The sequence below is a fragment of the Notechis scutatus genome, chromosome 4 (assembly GCF_049901735.1).
Source record: "Notechis scutatus isolate UNSWTSFEM ecotype Mainland chromosome 4, rNotScu1.2, whole genome shotgun sequence".
Classification (NCBI taxonomy): Eukaryota; Metazoa; Chordata; class Lepidosauria; order Squamata; family Elapidae; genus Notechis; species Notechis scutatus.
Window position 1 is genome coordinate 26211922 of NC_142012.1, and position 17206 is coordinate 26229127.

General features: G+C 35.8%; 1 protein-coding gene across 3 annotated transcripts in view; it reads left to right on the top strand.

The window, feature by feature from the left end:
- ANK2 (ankyrin 2) overlaps positions 1-17206 on the top strand; it is a 279598-nt gene that overhangs the window by 101000 nt on the left and 161392 nt on the right. Inside the window, exon 1 of one of the 3 annotated variants that reach the window (XM_087962976.1) lies at positions 891-1071. The exons of the other annotated variants lie outside the window; for them this stretch is intronic. Within the exon in view, the coding sequence (XP_087819102.1) occupies positions 988-1071 (84 nt within the window). The 5' untranslated portion in view covers positions 891-987. Of the gene's footprint in view, positions 1-890; positions 1072-17206 lie in introns of those variants that run through there. 3 annotated transcript variants of the gene reach the window in all.

A 17206-nucleotide genomic window follows, 5' to 3' on the forward strand; every position in this document is an offset into this window, starting at 1 on the left:
TGGGACAGATTGTACTGATTCAGAACTGGGTCAGTGTATTTGCTTCTCTGAATACTTATCTTTTTTTTCTTGAAGTAACCAAGATCTGGAGAAATATTACCAAGTTTAAGAAGAGACCAGCTATTGAGTGGAACAGCAGAAGTTACTAGCGAAGCTGTCTTCAAAACCAGCTTCCACTTTTATTTTGGCATCATCTTTCAGAATTTCTAACCAGCTTTCTGGAAGGTCATAGAAACTACAATTCTAGTACAACAAATTGGATCATAGGCAGCTTTTCTAGTTATTATTCCTTTGCTAAAATAAAATGAAAAAAGTACCTAGAAGTAAGTATTATTTTAATCTTGGAGGAAGCACAGATATAATTGCTCAATGTGGGATGTAGAGGACTTAAAAACCAAAATAAAATAATTACTTCAGTCATATACTAATAACATAAAACCATTACACTACACCAGTTCTACTAATTCAATACAAATTTAATGTACTAAAAGTTATTTCAGTCAAAAAGAAATAATACTGTAGGAAATTTATTTTTAACAGGTATAATAAGGTAAAATATAGCAAACATGTAATTTGTTTTATAAAAATGAAAGAAGTTGCTATAGTGCCCTCAGTAGTGTGATAGATTTGTATGAAGGTTTTTATCATATTTCTCTATATATTTCTCTATCTCTCTTTCCCTCTATTGTCAAAATACTTATTTCTCAGTTCCATTCTGGATTCTGTGCATTCAATTCACAGTAAGAGAACCAAGATCTTATGCTAATTGGATAAATCAGATTTAACAATGCAGTCAGATAAACAGTTGTGGTAGCTGCTACCATAGCAACGTCATCATGTTCATGTCTTCTTCCCTCCCTCCCTCCCTCCCTCCTCCCTCCCTCCCCTCTACCCCTCCCCCTATCCAGTAAGTGACATATTTGCTGATAGTCTGTATGTTTGCAAGGGTTTAATGGCACAGCTCTTTGCTCTGAAGAAGGATTCAAAATGATGAATGAAGATGCAGCTCAGAAGAGTGATGGTGGGGAGAAGTATAATGGAAGTAATCAGAGGAAGAAAAGACCCAAGAAGGTAATGTAGATGGGAAAAGCAAGATGTGTGATAGAAGAGTCAGGCAGTAGGAGTGGTCTGAAGTCTTAAAAATGAAGGTGTAAGGTCTAGCAGCCCTTCAACCTTTGTATTTTCATACCATTAGTGATTTTCATGTTGTGTAAAACATGATTATGTTTTTGGTGGATGGTCCTGTGTGATATTTCCGCAAAAAGAAAGCAGTAACAGCAGTGTAATCATTAAAGGCATTATGGCGGGTAGAAGTCTCTGGTGTGTAAAGGCTGTAGTAGTGGTTTGTTGTCATTGCTGATAAATAGCTAATTTGCTGATAAAGAACACAGATTTTGAGTGTTGTTAAACGTTAAACAATACAAACATTAATCCCAATTTGCAGTGAACAAAAGGGCTTTTAAAAACACATTGGTGCCCATTTCTTTAATTACTATTGTTATGCCTTGCAATCTCAGTTTTGTGGTATCATGCTCTGTGTTTTTAAGAAGATAATAATACCGTTGTGATGGAGAATACTGTGAATGAATGGTTGGGCATGGCACCTTGCTTTTTCTGAATTTGACAGCAGGTATTTTCTGATCTTTTGAGATTTATCTCAAATATATTTAATCAGACAGGTAAAAAACTACAGAAAGCTAAATAATTATTCCCCCCCTTTTAAAAAAAAATGCATGTTACTATATGCTGGTGATAGTAGGCTACTACAATACATGGCCACACCCAGCCAGTATCTCTGGGAAAGAATACATTTATTAAACCATTTTCAGACTATAAGTAGAGATGCATTTTTACTTAGAAGCAATTGTATTATATTTGGTGAGACTGACTTCTAAATATTTCTGAGTATGACTGTATGCCCGGTATTATTAAATTAATATTTACACAGCTTCATCTGTCCTTACATTGAGTTATTTTTAAACCTGTTTCATCTACATGATTACATTTATTGGTGTGTAAATATAGATTGCAAAAATGAAAATTAACTTCAGAATAAATATCAGGTTGCATGCTGCCTATCACCACATATCTTCCTACAAGAGTAGCTATAATGAAACTCCCTAGTTATATCTTGATGAAGATGCTTGGTTTTGGTAGAGACTATATAATCCACAGAGGGGAAATGCAGCAAATAACCACTGATACATCTTACAGTCATTTGTTTCATGTTTGTGTATAATTTATATAATGCAATAACATAGATTTCCAAAATATAAACCTCTGTATTAAATAGGAACTTGAGAGGAACTCAGTACATCAGGATATAAGAAAAAACAAACATGTCAAAACCCTTGAAAATGAGAAGATAATTTTTTCCATGCTTATGTATCAACTTTCTAAATTTAAATAGACATTTAAATGTATATTATAGAAAGAATACCTATTAGTCCAACTAAAGAAAACAAAAGTAGCGAAAGATATGGTAGTCCCACCCTGCTGTATAGTGAAGATTATTGTAGTATACCATAGAATTACTGATTTATATCTAAGCAAAATGTATTTATCCCACATTATTACAAATTATAGGTTTACCCCTTTACAAAAACTAGGATCCAATTTATTTTAAAGTACATTAGTAATCCCAACATCAATGAAAATATCTTTTAATGATCCAAGTGGGATTTACTATATTAAATAAGGGTATTTTTTGCCATTATAATTCCTGATAATTTTAGGCATACAATGTTGCCCTTGATGTTTTAATATCAGTAAGTTCAAAGGTGCTAACAAAGTGTATTCCTTAGCTGTATATGTAAATGTCTGGCTATATTTCAAAAGATACACACTATATTATTTATATATCACGATTGGTCAGATACTCAACCAGATGTTTAGATTAGACTTGGCATTTTTATTCACAAGGCACCTGGGATAAGCAGATGTTGTTTGATGATGTTAAAGTTATTGTCACGGGATATAAGCTGTTTCAGGTAAAGGTGCCTTTTGCAATTGATTTGTGATGATTTTGTCAATCATGATGGTGTTAAAGTGCTCCAGATGTTTTGGGATTCTACCCAAGATGTCTATGACTATTGGCACTATCTTTGCTTTCTTTTCCACAATCCTTCTACTTACAAGTCCTGGTATTTTGTAATTGTCTCCAATTTTCTTTTGGTTTCTGTTGCCTCCAAGTATTACAGTGTCCACTATCCAGACTATTTTGTCTTCTTTTATTAATAATTGTCTGTTTGCATTTTAAAATTCCAGATTGCTTTAAGCTTTTTCATTTTCTATTGCTTTGTGTATTTTGTAGTCCCATCAGTTCTTGCTTACAGGTAAGTGGCATTTCTAGCAGAGACTTCAGTGCTTCAGAAACTTATGCCATGTTGTTGTTTGTAGTCAATCTGTGTGATTTTAAGAAGCTGACTAGAGGGTTCACTGTTTCTTCAGTTCCTTTACAGAGGCATTATTTGCTATATATTCTCAATTTTTGCTTTGTATTCATTTGTTCTTAAGGCTTGGTCTTGTGCAGCCAGAACTGACTCTGTTTTTTCAATTTTCCTGTTCTTATTTATTGCCAGTCATTGTTATCTGCTTTGCCTGCTTTTTTGTTTGTACTGGCCATGCAATACTTTGCCTTGTCATGTCTTTTTCTATTTTTCCTTTGGTCTTTTTTGTAGGCCAGCTTCATCTCTTGAGTATTCAGTAAGCCTTCATGGTGTAACTAGCTCAGTGCATCTTCTTCACCATCCTTCAGATTATTATTATTTAAATTTATTGGCCACTCAACTGCATTGGACTCCACATTGTTATTGTAATTATTGTAAAGGTTGTTCCAGTTGTGTATACAACACACATGAAAAGGGTGGGGTTTCAGTCATACAACTATGGATGCTATCTTGACTTTTTTGACTGCCTTGAAGAAACTCCAGTGTCATTCCAAGAAAGGAGAAAGAAATATAGGCCAGTCACTCTCTCTCTCTCAGCCCAACTGACCTCATAGAGTTGTTGTGACCTTCTCCTGCTTTGTGCCCTCTCTAACCAAGCTGACATTTCAAAAGGCAGAATTTGTGATTTCAGGGTAACAATAGTGTTAACTATTATCGCTTTCAGCTCTGTTTAACTGTGGCCGCACATCCTGAACTGTTTTGCAAGAATGTCCTGGCAAATGGTTATAGTCAGTAAGCTAGCAAGTGTACCTATTCACACACTCACACAATGTTTAAAAAGTGAGTAAGGTCTTGTATGACAGACAATCCACAATTTGAAAGTGTACAATTCCATATGCTGCAGGAGTACAGGCATCACAGAGTTTAGGCAGGTTTGGGGTAAACAAACTGGGGTTTGTTTAAACAAACAAGAAGCAAACAGGATTCAGGAACATGAGAGCACAAAACCAGAGTTTGCTGCAATTGTTTCTAATGGAAAAGTTGGTTTGGACATTGGCAATTTCATTTCTTGAAATGTTGTGCAGAACATCTCTGCAGCGCTCATTGGAGCTCCCTGTTTGTTTTCAAGAGTGTTCATAAAAGGTATGTTTGATTTCCAGACAGAGACTGTGGTATATTATGGTTATGTTCATACAAACAATAATACTTCCTGGCTTTGTCTTCATTCTACATGTGAAGGTGTGGAAGCACCAAGAGTTTCTTGTGGGATGAATGTACTGAATGGAATGTTTCAAGCTGGAAAAAGCAGTTTTTAACTTGATTTCAGGCGGCACCCACACAGCCTCTTTTCATCCTCCCTGCTGTGTAACTTATAATAATGCTTACTATTGCCACCACCATTGTCAGATGCCTTCCTCCAGTCAGCCACCATTAAGTTCTAGGCAATAATTATTTTTAACTCTTCTTTCCTGTTGCCTTTCAGACAGTCCACTGAGAAGCTGACTAAGAGAGTTTTGGGGGTAGGCAATACCCCTGTCTTTGCTCCAGATCTAGTGCCATTTGCAGTCCTGTTAATAATGATAACTACTGTACATATACTTGTCATTTTGCACATCACATAACCAAGTTATGGTAATATCTACCATGGAACACTACCTCCAAATCTGATTTTAAATTGACTGTTCCATAATTTTTGAAGAAGTCCATTTAGAAAATTCTTGTCTAAATTCATAATTTAGGGTTAAAGAATAAGTCATTTGGGTTTGGATGTAAGAAGCAATTTATAAGAGGTAACCTCAAACCCATCCAAGTGTCCTAATGCATAGTGTAATATTTGTAAGATTTACTAGATGGGGTTGTGTAACACCAGTTTTTAAAAATCTGTTTGTTGTTCTGTGAAATAGATTTAGCTAGGAATGGTTGCTTGGACAGTTTTGTCCATAATACATAGCTACATGTGATCATTTTGTTTTTACATTTGAATATTAAATCTTCATTATATCTTCATTATATCTTCAAATGTGCTGTAAGACACATTTGCTATTCATGCTATTTCAGTAGCTGTGTTTATGTGACTATAGCAACCTATAAGAACTTAAGGTACAGTAAAATATGAATGTAATATTTGGGAAACCTTATAAATACACTTATTGGAAATTCAACAGTCTTTAGCATAGCCCTGATTCAAACTAATTGACTTTAAAACAATGAAGAAAGATGACTGATGAATTGGCAATTCCATTAAGTTTTAAATAGTTTACTCCAGTTGATAAGACTGTGGTGACTGCCAGCGAGTGAGAATGCAAGCAAAGATTAGAAACACATTCTGTTCCTACTCCAAATGTCACTGCTTCATCAGAGGCATAATACTTCAGTTAGAGAACACAGATCTTCTATTCAGCATCATGAATAGAAAACCATCAGGATATTTTATGGGAAATATAATGTCCATTTCTTCAGTACAGGGATTGGTTGCACTTGGAACAGCTGTAGGAAATTTGAAAACCCAATGGTTTTTAAAAGGAAAGTTTCCCATGCAGAAAAGGTCAATAGATAATACTATTGTCTACTTTTTGGATACATAAGTTGGACAGGTTTCTTCTCCAAAAACAAAGATATTTGGGGTCATTTGCAATGGCCGTCCTAAGTCTTTTCCCATGGCTGAATCGAAGTACTCTACCCATTCTTGAGCTGGCAGAAAACAATACTAGCATGAGATGTGTTGTTATTAATTATTAATTAGAAAAATAGAATAAAATGTTTTCCAAAGCCCAAATCAATTAGCACTTTATAAATATATCTGACTGGTTTTTCTACAATTACTGTTTTGCATTTTAGAAATCTAGACAGAGTTTTTATTTAGCCTAGTTCTTTAGCTAAATAGTAACTATTAAAAAGCCTGCTTGGTTTTATAGAAGTAGAATTCAGGGACTTTTCTGCATTTTGCTTTTGGGTTGTGTCAAAAGAACCCAAGCAAATCTGATGCTGGAGTGTTTTGCAATGTCACGGGATATGAGTGCAGCAAATAAAATGGAAGGTTATTAAAATGCATTTTTATCTGCTTCTATTTTCTACATTCATGTTATTGTAGGTTAATTATTGTGCCAAACTAGGTATATGAAGGTGAATCTGATTTGATTTTGTTAAGCTTAATCAAAAGCAAGCATTTCTTCTGAGAACTCCTGAGCCCATCAGGAGAACAACGAGAAAATTACCCAGTTTCAATAAAGTAATGAAAGGTTAACTGCCTCATTTAAATGTTCTTCTAAATACATTTTGTGGCACCATTAAATATCAGAATTTTAAGGGAAGAATTCTTGTCTTGCATATGTTCTGAAGGTGAAAGCAATGAATTATTTATTGAGAATACCATTAAATCATGTTCTTCTGGGAAGGCTTGATTCTTCTCATTGATTTCTTAAGAAGAATAGGTTACTTCTTTTTTTTAGCAACTATAGCAATTGTGTGAAGTTTTTTTGATGCCATTATTTGCAATTTTTAAAATTATTTCTGAGTTCTTGAAATGTTTTGTTTGTGTAAGTAAATAAGTAAGTAAGTAAGTAAGAAAGAAAGAAAGAAAGAAAGAAAGAAAGAAAGAAAGAAGAAAAGAAAAAGAAAGATTTAAACTACAAAAGGTACTTATTTAACTGTTTGTTTTACATATGAAATGCCCAATAATACAAGTTGTTGGGTGGATTAAAAAGTTACTAAAACATTTTAATGCCTCATTCCATTCCAACCTCAGAAACACTTAATTTATGCAAATTTATTTCATCAGCTGCACATAGAGAAAAAGAGTTATAATTAGGCATAGGTATCTTTTGATAATCACAGTGATGCCAACATTTTGAAAAATGTATCATGATGTAATGAGGAAAGCTCCACTTTTTTATATTTGTGTTACAGTATGGAGGTAAAGTTGTGATGCATGTTTTGTTACTGCCCCCCTTGTTCCCATTGTTCTTCTTCTCAAGAGGAGCTACGCAGTAGTTTTCCGTTTTTCTTTTTCCATAAATGTTGTAAAATATAATTCATTTAATTTACAGTACTATTTAATTTAGATAAATATGTATCAAGACTTATTAAGAATCAGTAATACTTTTCATAGGTTCTACTGAATATGTGAGTAGAAGGTTGGGGCCATATCTGCTGGCATAATCAATTTTTCTCACAATTGATGTAAGCCAGGAAGGAGATGTGTTGAGTCTCATAGAGTCATAGATTTTGTGATTATCAGATGTTATGGTTGTTTGTAGCCATGTTCAAGGAAGTGTGTACATAGTGGCCCTCCAGATTTCCTTCCTGGATATGAGGATGAGCAAAGGGAGAGATACAAAAGTACACAAGACTTATTTAATGTCCATATCTCTATCCTTTCGTCCTGTACTAGCCTCTCTGCAGATAGCTCTATTAACTTAGTAATTAAATTGTTGTAAAGGTTCCCATTGTGGATTTACTCATGCAGAGTTATTTAAATATTTAAAACTGAATTAAAATTTTGTGCTATTTATATCACATGATATGTTTCAGCCCCTTAATACTAAAAAATCAACAATTAAATGTCCCTCAAACATTAGAAAAGAACATTAAAAATGTTGAAATTTAAATCCTAATAAAATTGCAGTTGGTTTTAAATCTTTAGTAGGCAAAGATTTATAAATCTCCACATATTTTGATTGTGCTGTGAAATTCAGACCTGGAGAATCTATGACATTAGGCAATGCATTAACTGGCTCAAGCTTCCAAAACATGGTCATTTATCATAAGAGGCTCTCTCTTATAGATCAGACAAAGAACTTTTCTGAGTGCTGAATCACTATTAAAAGAAACATCCAGTTTATCATCACCAGTGATATTGCATAAGACACCTAAATTTTATTGAACAGTTATTTAAAATGATAGTGTGGTTTGTGTGCCAGAAATGAAAATGATTTGGATCCAACTTATTTATAATGGAACCTCACAATGCCTTTACTTATTATGTAGCATGGATCACAAATTTCTGAAATGGAATCTCATCAACATGCCTTTTAAACCCTGTCAAAATCAACATTGAAGATAAAAAGTTTTAGCTTTTGAAAACTATGTTTTTAGGGTGGCCCAAGAGTATTTTCTCACCTCTGCGACCTCTACAGTCCAATTTTCTGTCAGATATATTCCTCGAACAGCATTCAGATCTGACTTGGCCATGGAAAACAAACTGAGCCAGTTGGCTGGTAGGAAAGATCATTAGTTTTCTGCTGTTAGAAACAGGAAACCATTGCTTTTGAAAAGAGTGACTGTGAAGAAGAGAATTTGTCTTCTTTGCCAGTGATTCTGTAGAAAATCAATGGTTTCTTACAATGGGAAACCATCAATATACCAGAATGGCTCTGGGAATGTGGCATTCATTCTCATTCTCCCCTCCCCCCCCACTATTTCTGCTTGGATGAAGGATGGGGCAGGAGATAAGTTTTTTCTTGACTCCAGATACTGATCCAGGAACTGAAGTGACTTTTTAGGCTCATCTCTTGCAAACATGCAAACTCACACCTTTGCCAGCTGAAAAAAAGAGGACTCTTTGTCTACAAAAGCTTATGCCATAAAGTTTTGTTGCTTATCACAAGTGGTGTATCATGTGTTCAACTCTCCTCAGGATAGCACCCTTGTTTTGATTTATCATGTTATTTTGGTCTACAAACTAGGAAATTTCTACAAAGGACTAATATTAACTATCTTTTCTGGAAACCCAAGTCAGTTACCCAAGGAAACTATATCATTTTGTGTAACGGCAGGTCAGGTCTAATCTTCATGATGCTACAACAGGTCTTTGTCACAAGAGGCTAATACAGTGGCCTTCTTAATATAATTTACACGAGACTTTCACATATGCCCTTGATTGGCAAGGACTCTTGGAACATTTTTGTTAACTTTTCATTAAGCTTTCCAAAACTGTTATCAATCAAGTATCCCTAATGCAAGAGTTGTGCTTCCTGTGCACACAAAGAACAGTGGGAACTGGAAGCCTGGATTCTGACAGTCCACCCTCTCTGAATTAATGAGCAGTATCTTAACTGACAATGGCACTGCATTTACCTTTTCTTCCGTCTGTGACAGAGAGTCCCTTCCTCCATTGTAACCCAGGCCTCATAGGCTGCAAGATTTCTCCAACTATAGAGGTGTATTGTTTCCTGCATATTCAGCTGCACTCATTTTGACCAAACATATTTAATTGTGGAATTATATATTATGTACACAGTGCACTTGGTGGAAAATTTTTGTTAGCCTTTATACTTTTAACGTCTTGTTTTTTTTTACAACAAGTGGAATTGCATTAGCAATAATAAGCCTTGTCCTCTGTGTTATTACTGCATCTGTTGTGGTGCTTGCTTCTGCATGAAGCTGGAATTAAGTAATGCTACTGCTTATACCAAGGACTGTTCCTGAAAGGCGTAATAGCCCAGGAATCCCCTATTGCTTAGCACCTCTCAATCTATAAATAAAGGACTGATGCAGAGAGCTCCTTAGCAAGTATCTGCCCTGGGGACAACCCAGTCAGTAGGACTCAATGTCTCTTGCTGCTGGAAATGTTTCATCTCATTTGGCTGCAAAATACATAAGAGCAAGGGTGGGATTCTACCAGTTCGCACCTATTTGCTAGAACCGGTTGTTAACATTCTAAGCAGTTCAGAGAACTGGTTGTTAGAAGAAATTACTGGCCTAATCCTGTAAGGAAGGCAAGAAGGAAACATTCTGGTGTTGCTTACAGAAACTGCCTCTCCGTTAAGCCTTATTACATTCTTGGCAGGACTAGACTTCCTGTCTCAGGAACATCCCTGGAGTTTTTCCCCCCTCCTTTGCTGGTACTTTGCTTGTGTGGAGTGACCATTCAAAGTTACAATGGCACTGAAAAAAGTGACTTATGACCATTTTTCACACTTACGACTGTTACAGCATCCCCACAGTCATGAGAAGCCAGGCGAGGTGATCCATGCCTCGATGTGAGTGATATTAAGTTGGCCACACCCAGCCAATAACATGACCAGCAAGCCACGCCCACAGAACCAGTTGTTAAAAAATTTGAATCCCACCCCTGCATAAGAGTGTTTAAAATTCCTTTATGAATCAAAGCTAATTGGTTCTACTAGTTCCTTATAGACTGCTCCCTCATTTAGGATAATGATTATATATTCATAAATTATTAAATTTATATGGTGCCTCATTCCCAGGCACACTGGGTGGTTTTAAGCATTGCACTGGATATATGTTACCATATATATTCACATATAAATATAGCTGTAACTCTCTCCTTTAAGGGGAAACAACAGACACATTAAAGAGTTCCTCTGTGTTTCCTCTACCTACTTCCCCACAAGCTGATTTCTTCATAGCAGCACTTTGCTTTTTGTTACTGAGAACTTGGATAAAGTTATTATTACTTGTAGTATCACACAAGAGACCTGGAACAAAGACCACATCTTTTGACTTCATTTTTGTTGCCGGATTCCTTCCATGGATATTTTAGTGTGCCTCCAAACTGTCATGCCTTGTCATTCTTTATTAGTTATGGCTTCCTCAGCTTAGTGCCTTCCAGATCTGTTGAGCCACAGCTCTCATAATTTTAACCAGTGCCTGCAGGGTAGGAATTACAAGGGTCTTAATTTCAACACTTCTAGAGGATACTAGCTAGGCAGGAGAAATTTAGATGAAAATAATGCTGGGAAAATACGTTGTGAAAGTCTCCATGCTTCATCTTCATGGACTGACCACTGACGGAAACATTTGCAAGCTTATAATCAGGTCTAACTGATTTTTTAAAATCAAAAACATTATATTCAGCACAACCTATTCACAAATCATTGTAGTTTAATTCATTTACTGACAGGACTGCAAGAGATCCATGAATCAGAAACCAGGAACTTATAGTTCTTCATATACAGTAGGATAGCCAAATAACAAACAAATGGTTGTTGGACTGAAGTCCAGCTACTCCTGATTAGGTAATTAGGCTTAATTGAGTACAGATACTTGCATGGGGATACTTTAATCAATTTAACTGCAATTCATCTCATGCAGAATAAAATTGCCTTTTTAATGGCTTTTTGAAAGCCTACTAGCTTCAAATGGCATAACTAAATCACAATAAAATATATATCTAACATATTCATCACAGTTGTTTTCTTCTGTTTCATTTGAGGATTATTTATGCAGCATGTTTTATACAAACCTATAAATTTCCTAAATGGATTTTTTTCCTAGTCTGTGTCCATTACTTAATGTAGTCCTCTATAAATAATGTAGAATCATTTGCACATTTTTCTTAAGGTATCTCAATTGGTTTTGCAGCCATATTTCAGTTTCAAAACACAGATGTTTTGCAGTTACCTATTAATGACTGATACATGTCTTCTATAAGAAAATTGATTATATTTTGTATTGTAAACAAAATAGCATCTGTAGATCAGAAGTACAAGACTTGTTTATTAAGTCGTCTATTGAATCCCACAATTCTAATACTCCTTTTTCTTCATCTTTTAAAGCTTGTTTCTTATTTCTGTAGTTTCTGCAAATCAGCCTTATTATCACAAATTATATATAGCTTTTTATATATAAAGACTGTTTGATAGAAATAGAGGTGTAGATAGAATTTAATTGGGCAGGACAATAAATATTGTGCACTTTACTAACATACTGTTGAAATTGTGGGAACGAGATAATACAAACAGGCATTTCCAGTTGAGTTACATATCCAGAGTTTTTAAAAATGGGCAGCAGTTTCTACATGATCATGCTAAACTGAAATTAAAAACATTGTATGTATCCATTTTGTAGTTCATGCTCTTTGTTTCAACACTTCATTGTAGTTTCATAATAGATTATCTTTATGTAAGTGCTGTGGAAAATCTAAGCCAGGACTCCAAACCATTTCAGCTCATGCTTATTTAGACTATTTATTGGAGATGATTCAACTTCTCATAAAGAAACTTTTGTAACAGAGTTTTAAGCTGGTTTATTGATAAGTAAAGGCAAAGGGACTTATACACTCTAGTAAATGTATTTGGTGCTGCAATCAAATGGTTAAAATGAGGCCATGCAAAACCTATATAGCTTATTAACAATTGAATGATTCTTGCAAACAATAATGTGTAGATGGTGGTCAGAATTAATCTTTTAATGGGAAGGAAGGCTTGGTGTGGTTTCATCATTCCTGAAATGTGGGTTTTACTTTGAACAAAGCCCTGCTTATTAATTGGAAAGAGTGTTTCTTTACTGTAAATCAATTTCTCTTAAAATTAAATTTGTAGTTTGAAATTCACTAACAGGCTCTAAGTTGTTTTGGTTTCTATTTATCCCAGCACAGTCGTACTAAAATAACAGCCAAAGCATTCCTATTATTTCCATTCAGCTTGCTTGCTTGCTCTGTCTGTCTGTCTGTCTGTCTGTCTACTATCTGATTTATTGGCCACCCATCTTACCATAAAGTACCTCTGGGTGGCTTACAATATTAAAAAACAAAGCTATATAAATAAAATACTACATAAGTATAAAATACAATAGCTAAAAGATGGGAAGGGAATGAATAGGATGAGCAGGGTGAGTGGGAGCGTCTGGTTGGGGGTGAGTGAGATCTGATACTAATCTTTCAGTTTATTTATTGCCTTCTTGCAGTTTTTTTTTCTTTTACTTCTATGGAACTGGTTTTCCTGTCTCTTTCAAGGCCAGTTCCCTCTGGAGAGTTAGTATATTATGTCTTCCAGACATGCTTGAAAGAGAAATGTTTTTAAAAATGGACTTCATAGAGGAAGTCCATATTATTATACTGGAAGTGAAATCTGTGTAGAAGGCACTCTTTTAAATGCAGCGTTATGTTGTAGAAGTAAAGAAAGGAGGAAAAACAAGGCAAGAGCGTTTACAGAGAGGTAACGTTTCTTTCCTTGTATCTGTAAAGTAATATAATAGTGGAGAGCTGAACACTGATTAGAAGATCAAACACCTAGTTACTATGGTAACTGTGACCCACTGCAAGAATAATTAATAGCAAGAAGTAATAGTGTCAGAAGGGATACCAAACTGCCCAAAAATCCTAATGTAGTTACTGATCTGAATCAGTTCCATCTGGTTCAATCAATGTAGACATATGATAGGGAAATTCTTTGTTCCTGGGGTTTGCCAATATATTTCTTTGTGTGATCTAACACTTGTGTTGTCCTTTCTGTCTTTCCCTTGAGGCTATGACTGGAAACCTTGCATGTTTTGAAGCAGAACACTCTTGTGAATTGCCTCTGATGATATAATAAGAGGATCTGGCAGTTTAATTCATAGAAGATGAAGCTACATAGGTAGCATATCATGACCATTTGTTATTATACTGAAGCATAAATTATGCTTGGTTGTATACTGTATATCTGGACATCCTCATATTGATCATTTGGAAAATAACAATGCTTTAATACTGGGGTCTTCAAACTTGGCAATTTTAAGACTTGTGGATTTCAACTCCCAAAATCTCAGCCAACCATGCTGGCTAGGGAATTCTGGCAGTTGAAGTCCACAAGTCTTACAGTTGCCAAGATTGGAGATGCCTACTTAAAAATGAGTTATTGGTAGCATTTGAAGCTTAAAAATGATGTCAGTGAAAATATTAAGCTTCAAATGCTACCAATAACTCTTTATAGCGAGAGCTAATAGTAGGGAAGGGGAGCTGAAACAGTTGTACAATTTATTATCAAAGAAACATAGTTTAATGAAGAAAAATAAAACACAATTTATTGAGTCCCAATATTTGAGAGGCTACCACAGGGAGGAAAGGGTCAAGCTATTTTCTAAAACACCTGTAGGCCAGACAAGGAATAATGGATGGAAACTGAACAAGGAGAGATTCAACCTGGAAATAAGGAGAAACTTTCTGACAGTGAGAACAATCAACCAATGGAGCCGCTTGTCCTTGGAAGCTGTGAGAGCGCCATCACTTGAGACTTTTAAGAAGAGATTGGACTGCCATTTGTCAGAAATGGTGTAGGGTTTCTGGCTTGGACTAGATGACCTACAAGATCCCTTCCAACTCTGATTATCTGCATCTGTTATCTGTTATCTGATTTAATTCACAATTCATAATCAAGACCCATCCTTCCCTCCCAAATGATCTACTATGGTATTGTAGCTTAACAACAAAACATATTTTAACAGTCCAGGTAAATCATTTTCAGCACATTTTTTGCCCATCATCTGTAATTTTGGCAGAAATGCCTGTTTAGGAAATAGATATGCATGTAATACGTTTGCTGAGTATGGATATATTTAGCAAGACACACGAGATATGTTGGAGACAGAGTTTCTTCCACACATCATTCTCTCTGTGCTCCACCTTCACCCCCTCAATTTCAGATTGGAATGTGGAAATGTTGACAACCAACTGCCACTTACAAGTGGGAAGCAGAACACAGTTATTCCACTGAGCTATTGAAAATATGGGTATTAGAATTAGTCCTCACATAGTAAAGAACAACATGATGACAAATTTGATGGTTGCAAAAATACAGGACAGATAGAAGCAAACCAGCCAAAATAAAAAGGAGGCAAATGGTTTGTTTCTTGGATAAGATGAGAGAGAGAGATATTAAATATTGTTTTATAGACAGTTTTTTTCTTGAAAAATTAACAGTTGTTGAAATTGTTAGGGTTATGGCTTCCTAACTTTTTTCTATTAGTTATCAGAAGTTCCTGGACTTGTGCGCTTGTCTAAGTGGCTTAGGCTTGTAAGTATGGTGAGGTATGATCGTGGGAAGAAATCCACTAAAATTAATCCAAAGTTATACAATGAGTCCATAGCTTTAATTATCAGAAACAACAGCTGCTGGAAATAGTGTCCAGACTGGTATTTCAATAAGTATTGACTTCCAACAGTTTCTTGGGAAACTTCAGCTAAATTCAAGCTTGTCTAGAACCCGATAGATTGTTGTCTCAGATTGTTGCCTCTCTATTTCTGCAAGAACAGGAGGAGGAAAGCTTGCATATCTCCAGAATATTGGTGATCTATCTTGCAACCCATTAGGAACTCTGCTGATAAGTGATTAGCAGGCAAAAGCGTTTTAAAGTAGTAGAGCAGTGTCAACTGTAAGGCATAACGACTGAAAATAGGTTCTGTGCTATTGTAGAATCAATTTACAGGTAAGGTAACTTTTTACAACAAAAAAAGGAAATGGAGAAGTCCAAATATATTCAACAGATGTAAGTCAACAGAAAGGATTAAATAGGAATAAGATATTGAATCAAGATAGAATTAAAGCAGCTAGATAAAATAATAGCTTGATATGCCTATTTGCTATCTGCAAGTGGAGTTCAAAGCTCAGGCTTAACAGACAACTGGAATGAGAATGAAAGGCAAAAATGGAATTGAAACATAAGCAGGATATGTTTGGGATTTGAGCTTTCAGAAGAAAAACATATGAACATTGATCACAAGGCCTGTGCAGCTTTAGTGTCAAGTTTGTAGGCAAAAGAAATAGTCCTTGACTTATGATCACAATTGAGCTCCAAATTTCTGTTGTTAAGTGGGACATTTGTTAACTGAGTTTTGCCCCATTGTACAACCTTTCTTGCCACAGTTGTTAAGTGAATTGCTGCAGTTGATAAGTTAGTAATCCGGTTGTTAAGTGAATCTGGCTTTCCAATTGGCTTTGCTTATCAGAAGGTTGCAAAAGGTGATTACATGACTCCGGGACACAGCAAGGGTCATAAGTATGAACCAGTTTACAAGCATTTTAATTTTGATCACACGATCATGGGGGGTACTACAAAGGTTGCAACTGTGAAAAACGGTCATAAGTCACTTTTTTCAGTGTGGTTGTAACTTTGAATGGTCACAAATGAACTGTTGTAATCCGAGGACTACTTGTGTTTATATATCCATAAAATCAAAATCAAGAAGAACAGATAAAATGGACATTAGAAAAGGCCCTCAATGTTTAATGGGAAGGCAAAAGACAGAGAACAAGAACTGACAACCCTGAATTAAAAGGAAATCTGGGACACCAAGCTACACTGATTGGCACAGAGCTAGAAATAGCAACACAATGTAAAGCAGAGCCACAGAATTCCAAGCATTTGACCTGCAACACAGTTATCAGGAGGATGGGATGGGATTGTTTCATAAGGAGAGATCTAAATCAAAGCCAAGTGCACAAACACAGCTACGCTTTTCAGATAATCAGAGTTGGAAGGGATCTTGTAGGGCACCTCGTCCTACCCCCTGCCCAAGCAGGAGACCCTACACCATTTCTGACAGATGGCAGCCCAATCTCTTCTTGAAAGTCTCAAGTAATGGCACTCCCACAACTTCCGAGGGCAAGCTGTTCCATTGGTTGATTGTTCTCTCTGTCAGAAAGTTTCTCCTTATTTCCAGGTTGAATCTCTCCTTGTTCAGTTTCCGTCCATTATTCCTCGTCTGGCCTTCGGGTGCTTTAGAAAACAGCTTGACCCCTTCCTCTCTGTGGCAGCCCCTCAAATATTGGAAGACAGCTATCATGTCTCCCCTGGTCCTTCTCTTTACTAGATTAGCCAAGCCCAGTTCCTCTAACCGTTCTTCATATGTTTTGGTCTCCAATCCCCTAATCATCCTGGTTGCTCTTCTCTGTACTTTTTCTAGAGTCTCAATATCTTTTTTATAATGTGGTGACCAAAACTGGACGCACTACTCTAGGTGTGGTCTTACTAAGGCTTTACAGAGTGGTAGTAGCATCAAATTGATTGTATCCCTCTGTTAATGCAATTTAGGATTGCTTTAGCATTTTTGGCTGCTGCTGCACACTGCTGGCTCATATTTAGCTGGTTGTCCACTA